Source organism: Mya arenaria, chromosome 3 (assembly GCF_026914265.1).
Source record: "Mya arenaria isolate MELC-2E11 chromosome 3, ASM2691426v1".
Classification (NCBI taxonomy): domain Eukaryota; kingdom Metazoa; phylum Mollusca; class Bivalvia; order Myida; family Myidae; genus Mya; species Mya arenaria.
In genome coordinates, this window is record NC_069124.1 from 17,835,858 (window position 1) to 17,855,567 (window position 19,710).

At 34.4% G+C, this 19,710-nt stretch overlaps 1 protein-coding gene across 5 annotated transcripts in view; it reads left to right on the forward strand.

The window, feature by feature from the left end:
- Positions 1–13,827, forward strand: part of LOC128227968 (MAM domain-containing glycosylphosphatidylinositol anchor protein 1-like) — a 167,117-nt gene extending 153,290 nt beyond the window's left edge. For 3 of the 5 annotated variants that reach the window (XM_052938957.1, XM_052938955.1, XM_052938956.1), the window contains exons 3-9: positions 3,529–3,647; positions 5,214–5,424; positions 6,127–6,150; positions 6,634–6,924; positions 7,868–7,930; positions 10,183–10,206; positions 11,109–13,827. In XM_052938957.1, coding sequence (XP_052794917.1) covers positions 3,529–3,647; positions 5,214–5,424; positions 6,127–6,150; positions 6,634–6,924; positions 7,868–7,930; positions 10,183–10,206; positions 11,109–11,269 — 893 coding nt within the window. In that variant the 3' untranslated portion in view covers positions 11,270–13,827. Of the gene's footprint in view, positions 1–3,528; positions 3,648–5,213; positions 5,425–6,126; positions 6,151–6,633; positions 6,925–7,867; positions 7,931–8,852; positions 8,898–10,182; positions 10,207–11,108 lie in introns of all 5 variants that reach the window. The other 2 variants (XM_052938959.1, XM_052938960.1) reach the window with 2 other exon arrangements.
- The last annotated feature ends 5,883 nt before the right edge of the window (positions 13,828–19,710 follow it).

Consider the following 19,710-nt stretch of genomic DNA (forward strand, 5'->3'; position numbering starts at 1 on the left):
TTTGCATGGAATTGAAAGAAAGAAATATGCAGACGGAGTGTATACAATTTTAGAAGTCCTGTTGTTTGCAAAGATTCCTACCTTCCCGGCATAAATGATTAATGGAATACCAAAGAACCGTCCTTTTTGCTCCATTGTTTCAAGTAAAGACATAAATTATACTCAAGTTTTTGTTCTCTAATTATATCTCTGAATTAAGTACCATAATTTTCTATGGGGGTTCGTATGATTTCTTAGCAGTAGTGTTTCATTAATCATAACGAGTCTTTTATCATTAATGTTATATTTCATTTGTGTTTACCTCGCATAAACAATTAGGACGCGATGTAAAAACTGCTCAAATTATGAACAGATGTTGTTTTTAACATTGATTTGTGGCATAGAAATTCACGATTTTAAGCAATGACGATTTTTATGTTAAGACTCACGTAGAAAGTACTTAACAGCGAATGCCTGTTTTTTATTAACTGAAGCTGTATTTTATTTCCAAAAATATAAAGTATTGGATTAAATCATTCCAAAGTTATAAAATAATTAGTAAAACCATAAAACAAATAATTGTGTAAACTAATAAGATAAAAAACATATAATTTCCATTGATTTACTTACATTTAAGAAACAAACAAGGCCTTAACTTCATTGAATTTTTTTGGTTATTCGTTTCTTAATATCAATAAACAAATTAGGAACTATCATAATCGGTTAAATTCAATTAACAAAGAAACTGTTATATGTATGGATTTCTGTTTATTCGAAAACAAGAATATAATATTCATTTACTTGTGTTTATGAACCAAACAACAAATAGTTCAACATATATCCATTCATTTAATAAAAAAGGAAAAAAAAACAGATGTGCATGTTTCTTCATTTATATATGTTAATAAACGAACAATTGTCATTAATTCAATATGTAAACAAACAAACAGAACCTTTATTCCGTTGACTTATTTTTGTAAACAAAACATAGTTTGTATGTTTAAAAGACTGGTTCTTTATTGATTTATATTGATACGTGTTTATATGTACGTTTCAGCGAATACTGTGTTAGTAATTAAAGAAAAACAGTTGCGCTGACAGCCCAAAAGACAGTTATGTGACTGCTGGCGTCGTAAGCCATTCGTCACATCGCCTTTGCGATAGCGAATATGACGTTGATTATTTACAGCCGTTATTTAGAGGCACGGAATTCCCCTGCCTTTATTGAGGATTGGTGGGGCCCAGAATAGACGTTTCCAGAAAATGTTGACACTATAGTAATTAAATCAGATAGTAGGCTACTTAGTTTGCTTATTGATGTTAATTATGTTCATATCAGCTAGGAACTGTTTGCATTGTTTCGTGATATCGTTAGGCATCATATCTGTTGCGCCTTCTAGCTGTTGGTGCCAGTGATCTGAAAGGCCTTTTTCTCTGATTCATTATTACAAAATAACTTGATAGAAATACAAGATCACAGACTCCTAAATATGAAAAGCAATGTTGTAAGGTCAAGGGAGTCTACAGTATTTGACCATGCGGAATACTTAACACACATTGCAACCGAGGTATTGAGTCTAAAAGTGACCAGGATGATGGAAATCATCGATACCTTGACGAAAACGTTTATGCTTATATTTTTAGAGTGGTGTATACTGGCGGTGTATACTGTGCATTATAAACGGTTTAATAGAAAATAATAGTTGGACCCGTTGGTGACGGTGCAACTTTTGTGTGCTAACTTGCAAACAGTGCCTATACTTTTCGTTCCCATAACGTAATGCTGTATGTAGCCGCTTTCCGAGAATGAACCATCTAACAGGGCAAGAGTAATATCTGACAATTATTATAGTAGCTGGCAACATTCTTAAATATATTCTTAATCCAGAAGTGGATTTAAAAAAGAGACTCTTTATTTTGGAAGAGCCCTTGACTCCATCAATCTTTGTTAAGACGAATGTCCAGCGCCATTACGAGAAAAACATGTGTTTATTTTAACCAGTACTGAAGACAAGCTTAGGGTGTTCGTCGAATTTAAGATATTAACAACTCGTTCATAAAGATGACGCCGTTAGGTCGAATTCGAAAACAACAGTCTGAAAGTCGCATAATGGTCTCCAAAACACGCAATGTTTGGTTCTATATACAGTCATATTATTTGCACCAGAGAAACAAACCTTCAAATAGTTTTCAAACTCCTGAACATGCTATCTCACATCTATACTACACGTCATGTCTAGGTTTGCATGTGTCAAAGAACATGGATACTGCCAGTCGCAAGCAATCGCTTGAGAGTCATAAATGCAGAAAACATCATCTACGTTTGTAGATTTATGCCCATTTTGGGGAGTATTCTTTGTTTACGGATACAATTAGTTTTCGAGATGGTTTATTCCAAAACGATTGTCTTTGGAGCCATATAACACACAATTTATATCAATACTTCTGCAAACAATCCCTGTTGTTATAACAACCTGACTATCAATCTAAACGACTCGTATTTAATCTTAAAATATTATTTTGTTTTCTTTGGGAAATCACGTTGGGTCGAGCTATATTGCTTTCGTTTGCAGCATAAGTATTTACTTTGTATATGCAACTACACAATTCAAAGCTCTAGTTCCGTCTATAACATTGTGAATCTAAAAATGAGTAAACATGACGATAATAAGGAATGTATACTTTAATGTGTCAAACGAGCCAAACACTATCCACGTTATTGTTATGTGCACAAGAGTAAAAACCGTGTATTGACTTGTTGTTAATAATATCATAGACATGGTAATGAATTGCGAAACAAGACGTATATTTTTGCGTGTAGTAAATCGGACATGAACTAAATGTTTATGCGAAAAAAGCAAATTTCTTTAAAGATGGCTCCCGAGACTTGTTTTGAATAGTGTACTTTTAGATTAGCTGAAATTCGCATCAATCTCTTTACTGTTTCCTCGTGCTATTGTAAATGACACTTCAAAGTTATCATAAGCGGATGGTGTTGTTCACCAAAAGGGGTCTTCACGTAAACGTGCCCGTGCAATAAGTGTTTAGAAACAGCTTAACCTGTTAAGCTGACTTTAAAGGCCGTAACCGCAGAGTAAGAACCATTGTTTATTGCAGAACTGTTTCCTATGAAACTATTTGATTGTTATTGATAGGGTTATAGTTCGGGCTATACTCTGGTAGCATCCGTCAATCAAAGGTGAATGTTTTGTGTTTTTTCTTTCACTCGTACAACGCCTGAGTCATGTTCAAATACCCATATTTGCCTCCTTTTACATGACGTAGATTTTTGCTTTAATCAGTGGCTATTGCTCAAAGCTTAATATGTGGGACTTAAGGTCAATAAGAACCTAGGTTGAATCCCTAGAGTTTCACCTATGATTAGTACTGGAAATTACTCAAGAACGGGATAACAGGGCTCGTGCATGTTGGAAAAAATTGTGTATGTATAAATGACTTTGAAACTGTTCTTAAATTTTCAGTGCTTATGTTTTATTTTTATTTGTGAGACGCTAAAACAATCTGACATTTACTGTTTTCTACTTACAGTGTTGTCGTCGTCAACGTACCAGCTTCCGGTGTATAACGACACCCCATCCAACATCACTGTGTACCGGGGAGCTCGCGCCATCCTCCGCTGTTCTGTCAGAAACCTAGGGCCAAAACAGGTACACTAAATGATTTAAAAAGTACATATCCGCAGCATTGCTACGAATTATTATAAGATAAAAGATGTACGATATTTAATATGCTTCAGCAAACAAATAAACATGTATGAAAAACACCCTGAAAAGTTATGACGTTTATTTGTTATCTTGCAAGACACACTTTTAATATATTATTCACACACTCATTACATTGTCACAGATTCTTTGACAGGAAGGGCCTAATGAGAAAATGACACTCGGGAACATTTCTTTGCCGATTATACAAGAAACAAAATAAGTCAAAATGAAATTTATCAAAACCATCCTATTGACTGCTATTTTCAAACTTTGGATGTACTAGCGCTCGAAGGATCTATCTTTGCACATTCATTTAAACTTAACCATTATTTCAAATATGTTGTCCATAACATGCTATTCCACTTGTCCATTCCTTGTTAAAATGATCGGTCAAAGTAAAAATGTACAACTGTTGAAAACTCGCGCCCTGAAGAAATCTTGACCCGATTGTTCTGGTTAGTCCTCCGCTGCTCTTTGTCTGTTATTTTTTTCATGCTCATCCTATATGCAAACTCAATCTACAGAACAAAGTATTTAAGGCTTTGAAGCCTTATAAGTGTTGTTAATTTATTGTCAACAATGAACAATCCTAATACAGCCTAATATACGACCCGAAAGCAAAGTAATTCGTTTGTGTCGAATCACGAATTGATGTATTTATCAAGATACGCAAATGTAAAACAGAAAGTCTCTATCCATTTTTCTCACTCCATCTGTAAACAGCCACTACCGCCTTTCAAGTGCCGGAAGGTAGATTATCTATTGATTCAATTTATTCTTTTCCTGTTCTGCTAGAAAATATATCCGCCCAATTAATTAGATTGTATTATAGGCATACAGGAACATATTTCGAAATAAAAGACCATATAATTGATTGGAGTGTTAGAGCATGCTGGTACGATATGATAGGAATATAGGCAAACTCTTTTTTTTTCTAAAAATAATATCTAATAATTCCGAATTATTCATTCCAGGAAGTGTTTTAAATTGCTCTGTTTTAAATTGATGACAAATGGTAGTACGTACATGTACATTACTGTTGTATGGAGACGAAAACTTAAAATGGCATGTGTTTTGTAAATGAGAAAAATCCTCCATCTGTATGTGTATCCATTCCTTAAACAAACACTACATATTGACGATAGTTCCAGAAAATGCTTTATGGTAAGTGCATTTTGCATCACTGACACAAGAAAGTCTTACACTCTTTACACACGTCAGTTAAGCGACAACCATTCATTAGACGATGATTTACGGACTTCTATAGACAAGTGTTGTAAGCCTGGTTTGAAGTTTATAGGAAAGCATTGATTAGGCGTCATTTTCAAATGACGAACTGCTGAGGAACACAAGTGTTATAAAACACAAGATATTTCACACTCTGTTGTAACAGCATGAGCTAAAAGGACACCGATATGTCTTCTTAGTAAACAATAGTTTATCGTTGTATTGCGTATCAAAGATATGCACGATTTAATGTCATTCGAACGAAATTGCGTATATTTGTAGGTGATATGGAAAAAGGCGAGCTCCGACTTTGCACTTACATTCGGAGACATGGTTTTCGTGGACGACCCGGATATAAGCGTGGTACACGTGCCCCATCAGGAGGAGTATAACCTTGTTATATCCAATGTGCAGCCGCACGACGCAGGGGTATACGAGTGCCAGATCTCCACAAAGGAGGACCTCAGAAAATATGTGCTGCTCAATGTGTTAGGTAAACTTATTAATGTTCACTTTTTAGCTTCTCTGTTGCTCGGAGCTTTGTCATGTCCATGTTGTCGTCTTGGAAACTCTTTAACGGTGACCATAGATAAGTTTCTTCACGCAATTTATATTGATTGCATCACATATAACCAATGACAATGCACAGGTACGATTAGCACAGACCAATGCTCTGGTTTATTATTTTACTCCGACGCCGATTTTGGAAATAGGGTTCGACTATGCCCAGTCTAATGTTTTATATGTGCGTTGGTGAAGGAAATTGTGCTGTATAAAGTATAACCTTATTCTCGTGAACAAGAAACCACATCGGTATTGACGAACATGTTCCTACATTGTCCCTGAACCTAGTTTACATTTTTAAAATTATCTGCCACATATGTTGTTTGAAATGAATGACAGATCGTGCATTGTTCTAAATAATCACATTTCACAATTTGTATTGGCGTTGGATTTGAACTTGATCGCGGAAGAAACACTCGAATGAAATGGGCATGACATTCTATTTAGCCACAAACCGGTTCTCTTGTATAACAAATAGCTAGTATTATATCGATGTATGATAATTTCGTATTTTACCAAGTCCTAGAAGTTATTTTTGAATAAAGCATATATTGCGTTATTGTATGTTCTACTGGCTATGTCATGATGAACAATTTTTCCAAAGTATAATAAACATTCACTACTATTGCAGATCAAACTGCTCCAAGTTCAGAAGGTGCGTATATACATAGTTATTTATCAATGTTCAGCTTATGATTGTTTAAAGCGTAAAATAAAGTGTTTGTGTTCGATGTACCCTTATTTGTTTTGACCCGAACCCATTTTTTCTTGCAAGCAGACGATTTCTTCCGACCGTATTTTTCTTCCTTCTTTGGGATAAAAATTTGGTAGTTTCTTTGCACAGAAATGAAGTGAAAATACAAGACAGCAACAGTTTTAGTGTACTAATCATATAAAGACACAGCAAAACTACAAATATATCCCAATTTACCGATCCTATAGTCCTTGACAGTGACATTGTACACAATCATCGATTAGTCGTGATAAAACCCATATGATTTTTATTTCAAAATTCAAAGATCAATGTTCTCTTAAACAAATATATCCAAATTGTTTATAGCTTTCAATCGATGTATACCTATAATTATGTTCTATTTTTACTTGCTTAAACAATTATGATGCGTATTTTTTGTTATAGCTATCAAAATCACGGGCAAAAGTTATGTAGAAAAAGGTGATCAAATTATATTGACATGTAATGCAACCGGTGAACTTTATCCGCCGGAAGATATTGACTGGTTTAAAGATGGCAGTAAAATAAAACCTAACCAGTTCAAGGGTATCAGCATAGCGAAATTCCGGATTGCGGAGACAAAGACCCTACATAGTCAGTTGGAGATAGATCATAGCAGTATGGACGACAGTGGGAACTACATCTGTAGAAGCTCCGAGTTAGCAATAACAGACAAGAGTGTCATTGTTTTAAATGGTACGTATAATATATGCTTTACTCTCGTTTGACGTGCATGTTAGTAAGCATTTTGTTTATTCAAATTACAACTACTCTCTGAGTATTTACAGTAAAATTCATTTGTGCGTTAGTGCATGATGAAATATTCAAAATTCTTACTCAATATTATGTTCTATAGATATTGAAAGACACTTGTGTGTATCGTCGAAGTGTAAAATCAAATCATATTTTGATTAAAAATGATGTACGGAAATGTCTTGACGGAATTGGATCAAAGTTAAAATATGCATTGTTTTAAGTCATTATTTTTTTTAAACATATAATTCATCGCACTTGCTTTATAAAACGTAAATAACAGAAAAAACATCAATTGCAAATTCAACAAAATTCATTGACATAACATTTCTAACATCATATGAGCTTTTCTCTGAAGTTTAATGTGTTTGTGAATATTTTCAAATAAATCCAAAGAAGGCACAATGAAACCTATCAGGTATTAAAAAAAATGCGCCTAAAGAAGGCCCATTTTCCAAAAATGACCAGTACCAGAAAGGCCAGGTACGGAAAGGCCAAGTCTGAAAACGTATGAATATGGCTATCTTTGTGATTTTTCTTATGTTGAATTCAACAAACATAGATAGATTATATAGTTCAAGGTTTAACATGTTTACCAGATGTACATTTAGACTTTAAAATTCATTTTACTAATATACATAATTATTTTTAAAAGTTAAAGATGAGAATACCTGCTCCATTGATTGCATAAAATTCACATTTTCTGACTGAGCCTTTTGGACTGGGCATGCATGGTACCCATCCTTTTTGACTCGACACCGGTATGAAATATAGCACATCAGTTTAACATTTTGAAAAATGGAAGGTGTGAAAGATAAAATACGTTTGGATAATTTCGCGAATTTAACCAGCAAGGCATAACTGTGTCCTTTGTGTCTTTTCTAAGGGAAATATGATCAGAATATCAAACCTCGATCTCAAGATATGACTCAAGATACGCCTGATATAGGTATATTACACAAAACCTTCCTGTTGTTTGTGTTTACTGCTTTCACTTTTTATTTTTTATTTCAATTCCAAAACCGACTTATTAAATTTATTTGAAATATGCTTAGGTTGATATTCTTGCTGGTTAAATTCGAATGATTCAAGACCGCGTGTGATAATCATCAAATACAGCGAAATTAAGCCCGAATTAAATTGTAATTGTTATGAATTTAAAAAGTCGGTTTATTTTTGTCCTATAGTCGTTCAACGTTGTCAATCTACTCATCACAACCATCATGTTATTCAATCCAACTTTCACAATGTTAGGTAAATTACATTTTTATAAATTATTAGTTGAATCGTTTCTGATACATAGAACATTGATATAAACTCAATTTTAAAATGACATTTTATCGATGTTTGAACAGCAAAAACCGTATGTTGTCTAAAGAGTGTACTTTGTAGGGAATAAGGTAATAAATGACAACTGGGTGTAAATTAACTTGGCATTTCAAACTATTGAACAAACGTGGGTAAACTCCGCCTAAATCTACCAAGAAAAGCAAGTGCAATACCTATAGCCTGCGCATCGACTTCAAAAATCAAAGAATCCCACTGCTCCGTAAGATAATGGGTGCACATGTATACTTACACATTTCGTGCAACTAACCACTAAAGAGGCGGACTCATATCCCCGCAAAATTTCAAGTCCAGTGAAGTTTTCATTGCTTTTACTTAAATCTTCCTGTAAATAACAGCTTTAAATTGCGCTCGCAAATTATATAATACGTTTAATTCACTGAGCCGTTGAGGCGGTACTCATCGGTGTTTACTTCGGTGGAAACTGGCATGCAGTCACTTTTTGTGACGAACACGTTGTTGCTAATTATTCATGCAATTAGAAGTAAACTTTTGCCAAAAATAAGTTTAATGCATTGCTCCAGGGTCAGCCAAGAGGTCTAGAAAAAAGATATTGTACGAGGATAACGGTAAGACCCTGTATACAGAAGTCTTGATCAGTGCCCAATGTAGTCGAAAGCTCTGGAAATAGGACAAAAACCTTCCAGACCATAACCAACAATAGTTATTAAAAAACGGAAAGGTTTAACAGGTTTTTATGTTACCCTTAATATTGATAGTATGTACATATATGGTCAAATACAAGTTAAGTTCGTGAGGAGTTATGCATGAACATAAACTCTTAATTGTAATATATCGTACATTTATGTAATGTGTTTTTGTGTCTAGTGATGTTATGTGTCTCTCGTTGAGCATTTGTTAGTGATAGGCTTTCGATTGTTGCTTGGGATGACACTGTCACTTTTTAATATTTGGTTAGTGCGTTTCCAGTGTACTATGGAGAGTATAAGCATAACAGTGAGGGGGGAACTATCTACCTGTGCAACTTTTGATCTGGTTTTTCTCTCCGAAAATTTTCGTCCGTCCACCAATGAGGTTAAACTATCCGCCAATGCAACTGTTGATGGAGTTACTTTGTCTGGAAGGATTTTGTCAATTAAAACCTCCGTGTCAAGTTATCTTGTTTTCTCGACAATCGCCTTAAACAAACTAATGTGCAATCTATCGATGTTGTAATTCTTTTTTCAATATGATGCGATATAAGAGTTACATTAAATCATATTTGAAAGGCATTTTCATTTTCATTTATTGCATTTTGGCCAATTAACATTTTAACAACAGCTAATGCAATTTAGAGATCAGTTTCATTTTAATGACTCTCAAGTTTTTTTTTGCTTGTTTTTTTTGTTTGTGTTAGATTAGAGTATGCTTTTTTGACGCCGATGAGTATGTGCTGTTTACTTTTTTTTGGTCATGTTTGTTTTCATTGAATTTGTTATTTAATTTCTGTTTCGTTTTGAAATTTTCTATTGATGTTTAATGATGAAAATTGTAGTTTTCAAAAGTTGCTTCTGAAATTAAGGAATTCTAAAACCTGTGTTATCGTATATCGTATCTTTTTCGGTTTGTATATCTTGCTGCAATTTCAAAAACACACATATGTCGTATAACAAATACTTTACTTTTAAGCTATCTGATTAGATTTCTTTCATGACAGTCTAATCGGATGAAAGGATATCGAGAACATATTTACTTGATTTTGATCAAATTAATGATCCAGAAAGTTCTCCTATGTTTGTAGCAATTTTGTGTAATACAGATGGCATAAAATACATCATATATAAATGCATTTTATCGGTATCTTTAGCTCGATGTCCATAAAAGTTATTTACGACTATCTCATTTCTTTTGCAGCAGAAACAAACCACAGTAAGAGGGGTAAGTACACTACCAAAATCTTTCTTTTTGTTCATGCATCGTCGTTATCCCCGGTACTTTATTCCGTTTACACTTCTTGAGATCATAATTGTTCACATAACTATTTATGAGGTAGGGGAGAAAACTCTAATTGTGAAATTGCATGTTATAAATAAACACTCTTTAACTTAGTAACTTATCCATTGCGCACAGGTTTTGTTGTTATTTTATATAGAAAAACACGCACTACGCAATTTCATTGGCTAAGATGGGTCTCATTTCGGCTCCTTTTATTGTATTTATGTATTATTTATGAGTGCATGATTTTTCCCACAGTTAACAATAAAGCAGAGCGTAGTAGGGTACCGGCGGGTATTCGACGTTGTATTTCATTTTAAAATATAAAGTAAAACTTTTTTCATGATTGCTATTGATTTAAGCTACACAATCAAATACACCGTGTATAAAAGATACAATAAACTATGGTGGTACCTTATAGATATTTCCTTTTTTATTTTCTGTTCGCGTTCAAAGGAGGGACGTTGATGGGTAAGAACAGTGATGAACATTGTGCTTCGTCTGTTGTTGTCTAGACCATTGTAGTCCAGCGATAGTGGATAATGTCGATAGTCATGACTTGTTAACGTCGGTTGACGTACACTATTCGTCTTTCAGCAAGCAGAAAACCATTGGATACAATAGAACAGAAAACAAAATTTGCATGTGTATAGCACATATATTCGCATGTTTCATGATAATAGTGGTCTATTTTAGAAAATGTTTATAGTTGCATTAAGCAATTACTTGATTGTTTTACTCTTTAAATGAACCATTCTTCGTCGTCAAACGCATTCATTTATAGTAACATCACGTACAATACAAGGTACTCTGGTTAAACCTTACGCTGCGTTTCTCATTTTCAGACAACAATGATCCAGCAGCTCCAATGTCGAGCGCCGCGTGCACGATATCGTCCCTCTACAGACACGGAAGGCTGTGTACGTGTGCATTGACGTTCTTGTGCTGCGTACTTATCGTCTCCAACATATGCCAGAGACACTGGGTGTTTGGCAGTTATATCTGATCCGGAACAGCAAAGGGATTTTTGAAACGTAGTTGATTTAACACTGATTAAATATGTGTGTTTCAACGCGCTGTGAAAAACACGTGAATACTAGTATTCACTAACAAAACAACGTGTGTGTGTATATGTAAAGGTTCTATGATTGTTACCACGAGTGCATTATACTATGTCTGGACACTCATTCGGAGTGAGGAATACGGATGCAATGGTTTATTTCTTAGCCAATCATGTTAAATGTTACCTTAACTAAATCTATCGTGATGCCAGTTTTATCGTTGAATAGAACATACGATGTGTGATTGGAATGCGCCTACACTTTTAAAGTCTAAGGCCAGAAACAATCTTCTCCCTACCTTTCGTATACGGGACCTTGGCGAAGGTAGTGTGTTTCTATTTGTGATCTTTTGAAAAATTGTTGAACCAGTAATAGAGAATATCGAGTTTAACAGAAAATGAGACTTGACGTGTGAATGGAATCCCTATTGTGATGGGAGAAAACAACAAACAGAGTGTGATTGAAACGGGTACTACCAAAATAACTGGTATATCAATTAGTAGTTGGCATAGCTCATTACATTGATCACTTCATTAATTTCTAATAATAGATTCAGCCAGGTCAGATAATCAAACCTTCTTAACAAGAGCGCAATGTGCACATAAAAAGATTTTACCAATGATCGTCATCTTAAGGAGTAAAGCAAATTAGACAAGATATGCAGCTTTTTGTTTCGCAATAGTTGAATATAACCTTAAACAAATAAAATACGAATCTGATAAAAGTCGAAGAGAATCGACAATTACTTCCCGGACCAAAACTCAATAATTACAAAAAACATTTATTATATTCATGAAAGGTTTAAGTAATTAAAAAAATCGTTATAACTATGGTTTAATAAAAAAAAAACAATTCAAAGACGCATTTTTGTATAGTGTCATTATAACATCGAGTTACTTGTTTTTGGTACTTGCTATGGCGTGACGTCAGCAGGGTGAAATACGACCGTATTGCACTAGGGGGAATACATATAAAATATTCTGTGGAATGTAGTGCTTGCAAAATCGTGGTGCAAAAACAAACAAATAATGCTAGATCTTAACTTGGTTTGTGCATTGTACTAATGGTCATTCACTAGGTGTTAATAATCCATTGTGGGTAAAAAAAGTACAATAGAAAATTCTGTACATATCGATTTTCAGAAGATATAGAAACAGTTTCATTAACGGCAAAGGCGTACAAGATGGGATCATTGGTATGCTTAAAATAGTCATAAAACATCATGACGATTACTCAACAACACACCTTATTTTGAATCAAATACATGTCAATCATTTAATTCTTAATGAAAGTTTGCTATGTTATGATTTGATTAGTTTGTACTATTGTTGTATTGTATGAACATTTTGTTATAGCGTGTTTATGTTCACAAGTATGTACATAGCGATACTAGGTCAATGTTCCCTGGTTTCCCCGAAACGTTTTCCACCATTCCAACCTCATTACATGCCAAACGATTGTAACAAAACTATTAGATAAAGCTTATTCATTTTCAATCTTGGCATTCTATTTGGCATGAAATGAAACTGTTACGATAGTTTTCATATTAGGGCCGATGTCTTGATATGGATCCCTTTTATAATACATAATTTTGTTGAATGATTGGTAAAGGTACAACAATACTTATATTGTTGTGGATCAATATGCAACTGAAAAGTGTTAACAACAGATATGTCTTGTGTCATAATAATACAGGTTAATAATACAGAAAAATGAATATGTTCATTTTATCGACTGTGACATCACTCAGTGTTAAAACATATTGTTTTCAATGAATCTCTCCGTCTGTATATTGTTATACTCGACGCAAATAAAATCCATGCATTTAGCAGCATTTACAATACATAAATATTAAGTATCGGGTTAAGAACTTACTGTTTCGTACAACACCTCATGTTTGCATATAGGTTTAGAATTCCGACGCTTTCATACATCGAATAGTGGCATTGTCATTCCACCCGCATCGAACGATCATATCTTTGAGAGTGTAAACAGAACGCATTTCCATGTTTATGTAAGTAACAAAACAACTTAATTTGAACTATCAGACTGCTCTGAAAGAAGCAATTTATTCGCGGTGATTCAAACCCATCTGTCTATTCTAGTTTGGTTGGTGATATCTGCATTCTTTTTATAGATATAACAAAGCCTAATTAAATGTCATCTTAATTGCTAATTCAAGAAAATGCCGAATTTAGGTAATGTTTGAATTTGGTATTAATTTCTAGAAGTTATGATGGATGTGTTGAGAATGTGTTTGCCTAAAACAGACAAACTTTAATCACAAGTGAAGTCTGTATTATTAACGTAACCGATTGTATCCCTTTGTTATAGTACAGCACTGCAATGTTTAGTGTTTGATTTTAATACTTTGTTTTCCAAACCTTAAGTACGATCCAAGAAAAGTGCATTTATATTTATTTGTGCATATATGTAAATACTGCTAGCATATAATTTGTACATACATGTTCACCATTTGTATATATAGACTCATGAAATATGTTATAGTATGTTGTTGATATTATATCATGCTCATTCGATTTACCAACCATTTTAAACATAACTTCAGGGTTGACATCGTTGACAACCCCTGTAGGTTATTATGTACATTAGTACCGTGGGAAATGGGCTGAATGAAACTCGTTATAAAAAGTAAAGAAGTAGGGGAGGACATTCTTCTTCACGTCAAATCGCATGTTACATTTCAAATGTCATTGACGTCATGAAGGGTTTGTATAACCAAATACGGAAAAGGACACACGATGAATTTTCATTGGCGTCCATGCCGAAGAGTTCCCCTTCAGTTCTCATTTAAACTGCCTGATATTGTATTGTTATTTCGATATGCTCCTAGCGACATGTTCCACGGTACTCAAAAATGTAGAACATAATAGTGTATCTGGGGTATTCGACGATGTAGAATTGGAGAAAATTCGCGTTTTGATTTAGTACGTTCCTCTTTGCTTACCGTAATAACAATCTGGTGCGACGCAAATTTCATATTTACAGTATATAAAACTTACGTTAAAAGCCTAGTATTTAGTCTTAAATCTTTTCACAATGTTTTCTACTTATTTTATATGAGTCATAAAGTCAGATACAAATGTTATTTTCACGGTACAATTACATTGCTTTTCGTTGCCATCTTTAACAGAAAGGTCATCATTAGATTATCCCTATATCACCAATAGGCATAGTACTATGATATTCATCATTAAAGTTTTCCATTGTCGATATAGAAATGCAATTTGATCAAATGACAACCACCAATAATAATAAACATGATTTATGATTAAAGCGTATCAAAGAAATTTGCTAGAGTCGATTCAACAGCAAAATGCTCATTTGACTCTTCTCTCTTGTGTGAGGCAAAATGATGATATCATATAGGATTTCTCCATTACTGTATTTGAAAACGTTATAAGATATTAAAATATTGAACAAAATGTTGTTGTTGTATGCAAATGTCCCTGTGTTTTTGTAAAGTTAATTATATGGAGAGGTAACAGATATGCTTTAAAAGGCCGTCTGCTTCTTACGTCATTGTGTAAGAAGACAATTGTTCACACCATCACAGAAAGCGACACACTTACAGTATTAAGAGGACACACATATCGAACATAGACGAAGAAGTCTACAGTCCAAAAGTTTACCAATTATCTTCACAAATCCTACTATTTTAATGTCCATAACTATAAGTGCAAATGAGTCATTGAACATACTATATGAGTAATATATATATCAAACAACGCTTTCACAATCTAGAACATACTAAGCATATCATTATTAATGCATGCAATATCAAAGCGGAAAAACATTGTTTACTGTAATGAATCTAAGTCAACTAACATTGCAACTAGACAACTAAGCATTGACGTTTATATATAAGCCTAGTATAGGCCAGCAACAACTCGAAGACAATAAAGAGTAAAGAAAAACTAAGTATATAAGCTGATAAAGCATTCAACGACCGGATCATCATACGCAAGCGCATTGACCCAGCCAGAGCAGTATTAACAACTTCAAAAGTACGAAGCCGTAATTCAAAGTCAGTCAACGCATTTTGTTTTCAAAATTGATCAAGATCTCTGTAGATATATCTACAACAACATGGAACTGTTGGTTGCGATTCACATTCTCATAGGAAATTGTTTTCAGGGGCCCTGTAACTAATACGTTACGAAAAAAAAGATTATCACTTCAATTCTACCATTTGTGGCAAGCTAAACATGGTAAATTAACCATGATTACCTCAGATTTTTAAGGATCCATAAACATGACAAAACAATCTCATTTCGGGAAATTCCTAACTCGATTTAAGAATGTGAATATGATATGGAATACATTAACGTATACATGTAACACTATGTTGGTGGACAGTATGTGAATTAGTTAAACTATTTTAAGATGGCACGTTTGACTTGTTAAAGCCATGGATAGTTATCAGAAAATAGGGAAATATAAGGAAAGAAACCAGAATAAACCATGGAAGGAATTTAGCAGAACTGTTCGTAATTTGCATTTTAAGTGGAAAGCGAACGATATTACTGTCGAATTTTCAAATAAAAGTATATAGGAAAATACACGAATCCGTTGACAAAAGACAAACACATAAGCATTCAACCAAAAGTAAGATCATTACCGGACCTTGGGTTACAAAAGCAGAGAACATTTTCCTACTATAAAATGACACACATCTAATTATTAAAAATATTGGTAATTCAGATTCAAACCGTGCGACAGACTTGACAATAATATTAGAGGTTAATAAGTAAATGTTCAAAGTCACTGACCGACCCCTTTTAAACCATTCTTAAAGTTTATCATGTAGGCAAACCCTGGTCGCAACACCAACCGATTAGCCTTCCGATTAATAGCAAAGCTTATAAACCCCGTTAAACACAATATATATATATAGTATTGATATCGTTCTCCATGATCGCAAACACAAACCGTTGACAATACACAAAACATGACAAAACGAAAAGTATATATTCAACTATGATAGTTCACCGTGTCGTAAGAAATGCGCCAGGAAAATAACATGACTGTTTTTTGGAAAGTCTTGCCATTTAAATATACAACATGAATTGCTTTGTGTACTGTACACTTCAATGTGTCATCTAGCTGTGCACGCCATGTTGTGTAGGCACTTTACATAGACACAACTTAAACACGGGTTTCACTAGATCGTTTCACCACACTTCAACTCGTGCAGGAAGCCATTGAAACTATCTCGTGTGTTGATATTCTATGTCAGATTACGTCATGGCTTTAAAGACAATACTAATCATATAAAAATGTATAAAGACACATGCTATCAAAGCAATCATACATATCTGCCAAGTCATTGTGAAATGGATATGTATTGTGCTTTGCAAATTGTATCAATTTAATTTACTTAAACATACACTGGGGAATATTTTTATATGCCGCCCTGGACAGAACTATAAACATGTGTTTTGCATCTTGCCCTCCAAATAACTCAGCAAATAAACGTTTATCGCCATATTACTATTAGAAATTCGTTCATAATTGCCCAACAAACATAAGGATGTTTATGTTTATTGTTTTTGATGCACTCAACGAAACCTTAAAACATAATTTAACAGATATGCACTTTTATTTTTTAAAAACGCTGAGCACGCGTCGGCCGAAAAGGCATAATGCCGCCAAAATTCGCATAATGACAATAAAACTAAACTATGTGCTGTATTATTTGTTGTAACGTATGTAATAAGCATTTTGTATTTATGGTCATTTAGTAAAACTTCTGTAAGTGTACATGCTATATGTACAAATGCATCGTTTACTGACCAATATGTGTCGGTAAATTCCAATACCGTTTCGAGGATTGGACGTTACAGTGGGCGCGCCACCTTGCGGTGCAGCTAAGAATGTGTACCTACCCACATAGACGGTAAAAGACGGTACACATGGGTAATGAAGAGTGTTGGGGCCCTTCATCAATAATGTTTGACTAATTTTAGTATAAAAAGAAGCAGTATGGCATTCAGGTTTATTTAATGTTTTTTTCTCTGCTGTATTGACATTAAAAGTGCCGGATGTGTTATTGCTGTCTGCAAGGCTGAAGTAGGTTCTGTCCTTAATTCAGGTTGTTATTCTAGCCTTACATGTAGTCCTCAATATGCAGATTTTCATATTGTTGTCTACATCCTTGTAATAAATTAGTTGCATCTCAAAGAAAGCATGAAGTGACGAATAGTATGGACACATCTTAAAGCTGCAAAATGTGTTATCTATATCTCAAGCGACTGCGAACCGCTGTTTTAAAAGACAGCCTTGAAGAACATAAAACAGGGCTAACAGTACTCGAAAGAACCCGATTGATAAATCTACTTTTCATACCGATGTAAGTACATGCTGCTTATTATCCATCATAAGATTTTCCACTCCCCACAATTAGGTATTTTCTTTGATCGACCGTTTTCTGACAGTATAATTACAAAAATAAATACCGCACGATATGGCTTTGTGGCAACGAGGCAATAAACAACGCCTTTATTACTGGAAGCATTAGCGAAACAGATTCACTAGTGCGTTTTACAACACACGCACACACACACGCACGCACGCACACACGCACACACGCACGCACGCACCCACACACGCACACACACACAATCACACGCACACACGCATGCGCACGCACACACACACACACACGCGCCTTCTGTTGCTGTTTGCAGTGTTATTCCAACCGTGTACTTACTATTGCGAATATTGTACAAGATGAACTAGTCCCGTTCTTTATTATCTCTGGAATATTGACAATTTATATCACAATCTGGCTGATACATAATGTTTTCACTGCAAAAGAAGTGTTTGTTGATAGGTTCAATGAATGTTACTTTTTTATAATTATATCAACAATGTCCATGTAACAAGTATCTTGAAAACATACCAGGAGGTTGAAAATACACATGATCCCTGTGTGTGATGTCCTTTGTGCTCCAGATTGTTTGAATGGCTAATCTGTGTCAACATAAAAATATCAAACTGGTAGTGGCCTCTGGGCTTGTCCCTTTAGCTCTTATGATAACAATGGTATTGATGAAACCATTGTAAGTTAATTACAATGATAATGAAAATAATGTAAACTAAAAGGACAAGACCAGCTGTATATTTCAATACCATCTTGTTTAAAACACAACATACACTTAACGTGTCCGATGTACAATAAAGTTGTTCGTTTCATTACACCATCGGTTAGAACTTTAAATTATGATGGCTCGTGAACACATTAACCTTTGGTATCATTTGAAATAATACTCTATACTCAAAACAAATATGTAAAACAAATGACCGAACATTTATCACAAGTAAAGTTCTGGCAGTATGTATTTTATGTTTCTTATTCGGACCGAACTCCCCATTAGAACAATTGTTCAATCGTAAAAGGCCAAACTAGTGTGTTTGTAATATTTATATCGGTGTGATACTTACATATTGTTCTTCAACACATTAGACGAGTTAAAATGATACGAATATGATTTGGGGTCAGTTGGTGTAAAAAATAACAGCCTTGTACATCGAATACCTTTATTGGGAACACAACGACATACAACAATATACACATATTGCATGAGTATTAAAAAAGTGATTTCAGCAAGTTTTGGGTTACCGCCTTCGAACGATCAGTTAAATACTGATCGCATGATGAGACAGGGTATAAACAGCTACCCCAAGCGGGGAATGCTGAATAGTCGTTGCTCTATAATTGGAGACTACAGTAATTCGACTTGTACTGTGTTCAAAAGTGTTTAATTTGATCCAAGCGATGTTGGTCGGGATATTGGTTAAACGTTTTTGGCTACAGGGTATGTTCCAGTAGTGTTCATTGCTTTATTACCATAGCATGTAATAGCATTCAGTAGAAGGAATGGTCACATCTCCACTCCTCCTCGAAATAGCGAAACAATATCATTAATACACGCATCAGTGAACGCCGTGAAAACGCCCGCAGACAACATGGATGCATTGTTGTCTGCTTTAGGACATTTTCAAGATTCAATTAGTACCTATCCTGACATATTCCCGGGAACCAAATGACAACGTGACGTGAAGCTTTGACACCTTGCTAAATGGATTCAGACTTGATGCTAGAATATTGGACAATAATCATTCTTATGTGATCGATGGACTCGATATGAAGTGGAAAGAAAAAAACACGGTATTAATGAATTTGCAATCCTTTCAAACGGTATTTGTTCAATTAACGCACAGTTAATCCATAAAAACCATTCAGTTTAAATGCAAAAGGGTAAGACCTTACATACGCTGAAGTAGAGACACACAAAATACGTACAGACAACATATGTATCAACATGTCAAAACATGTAGGGGATGCCATCTTGGAATGGTT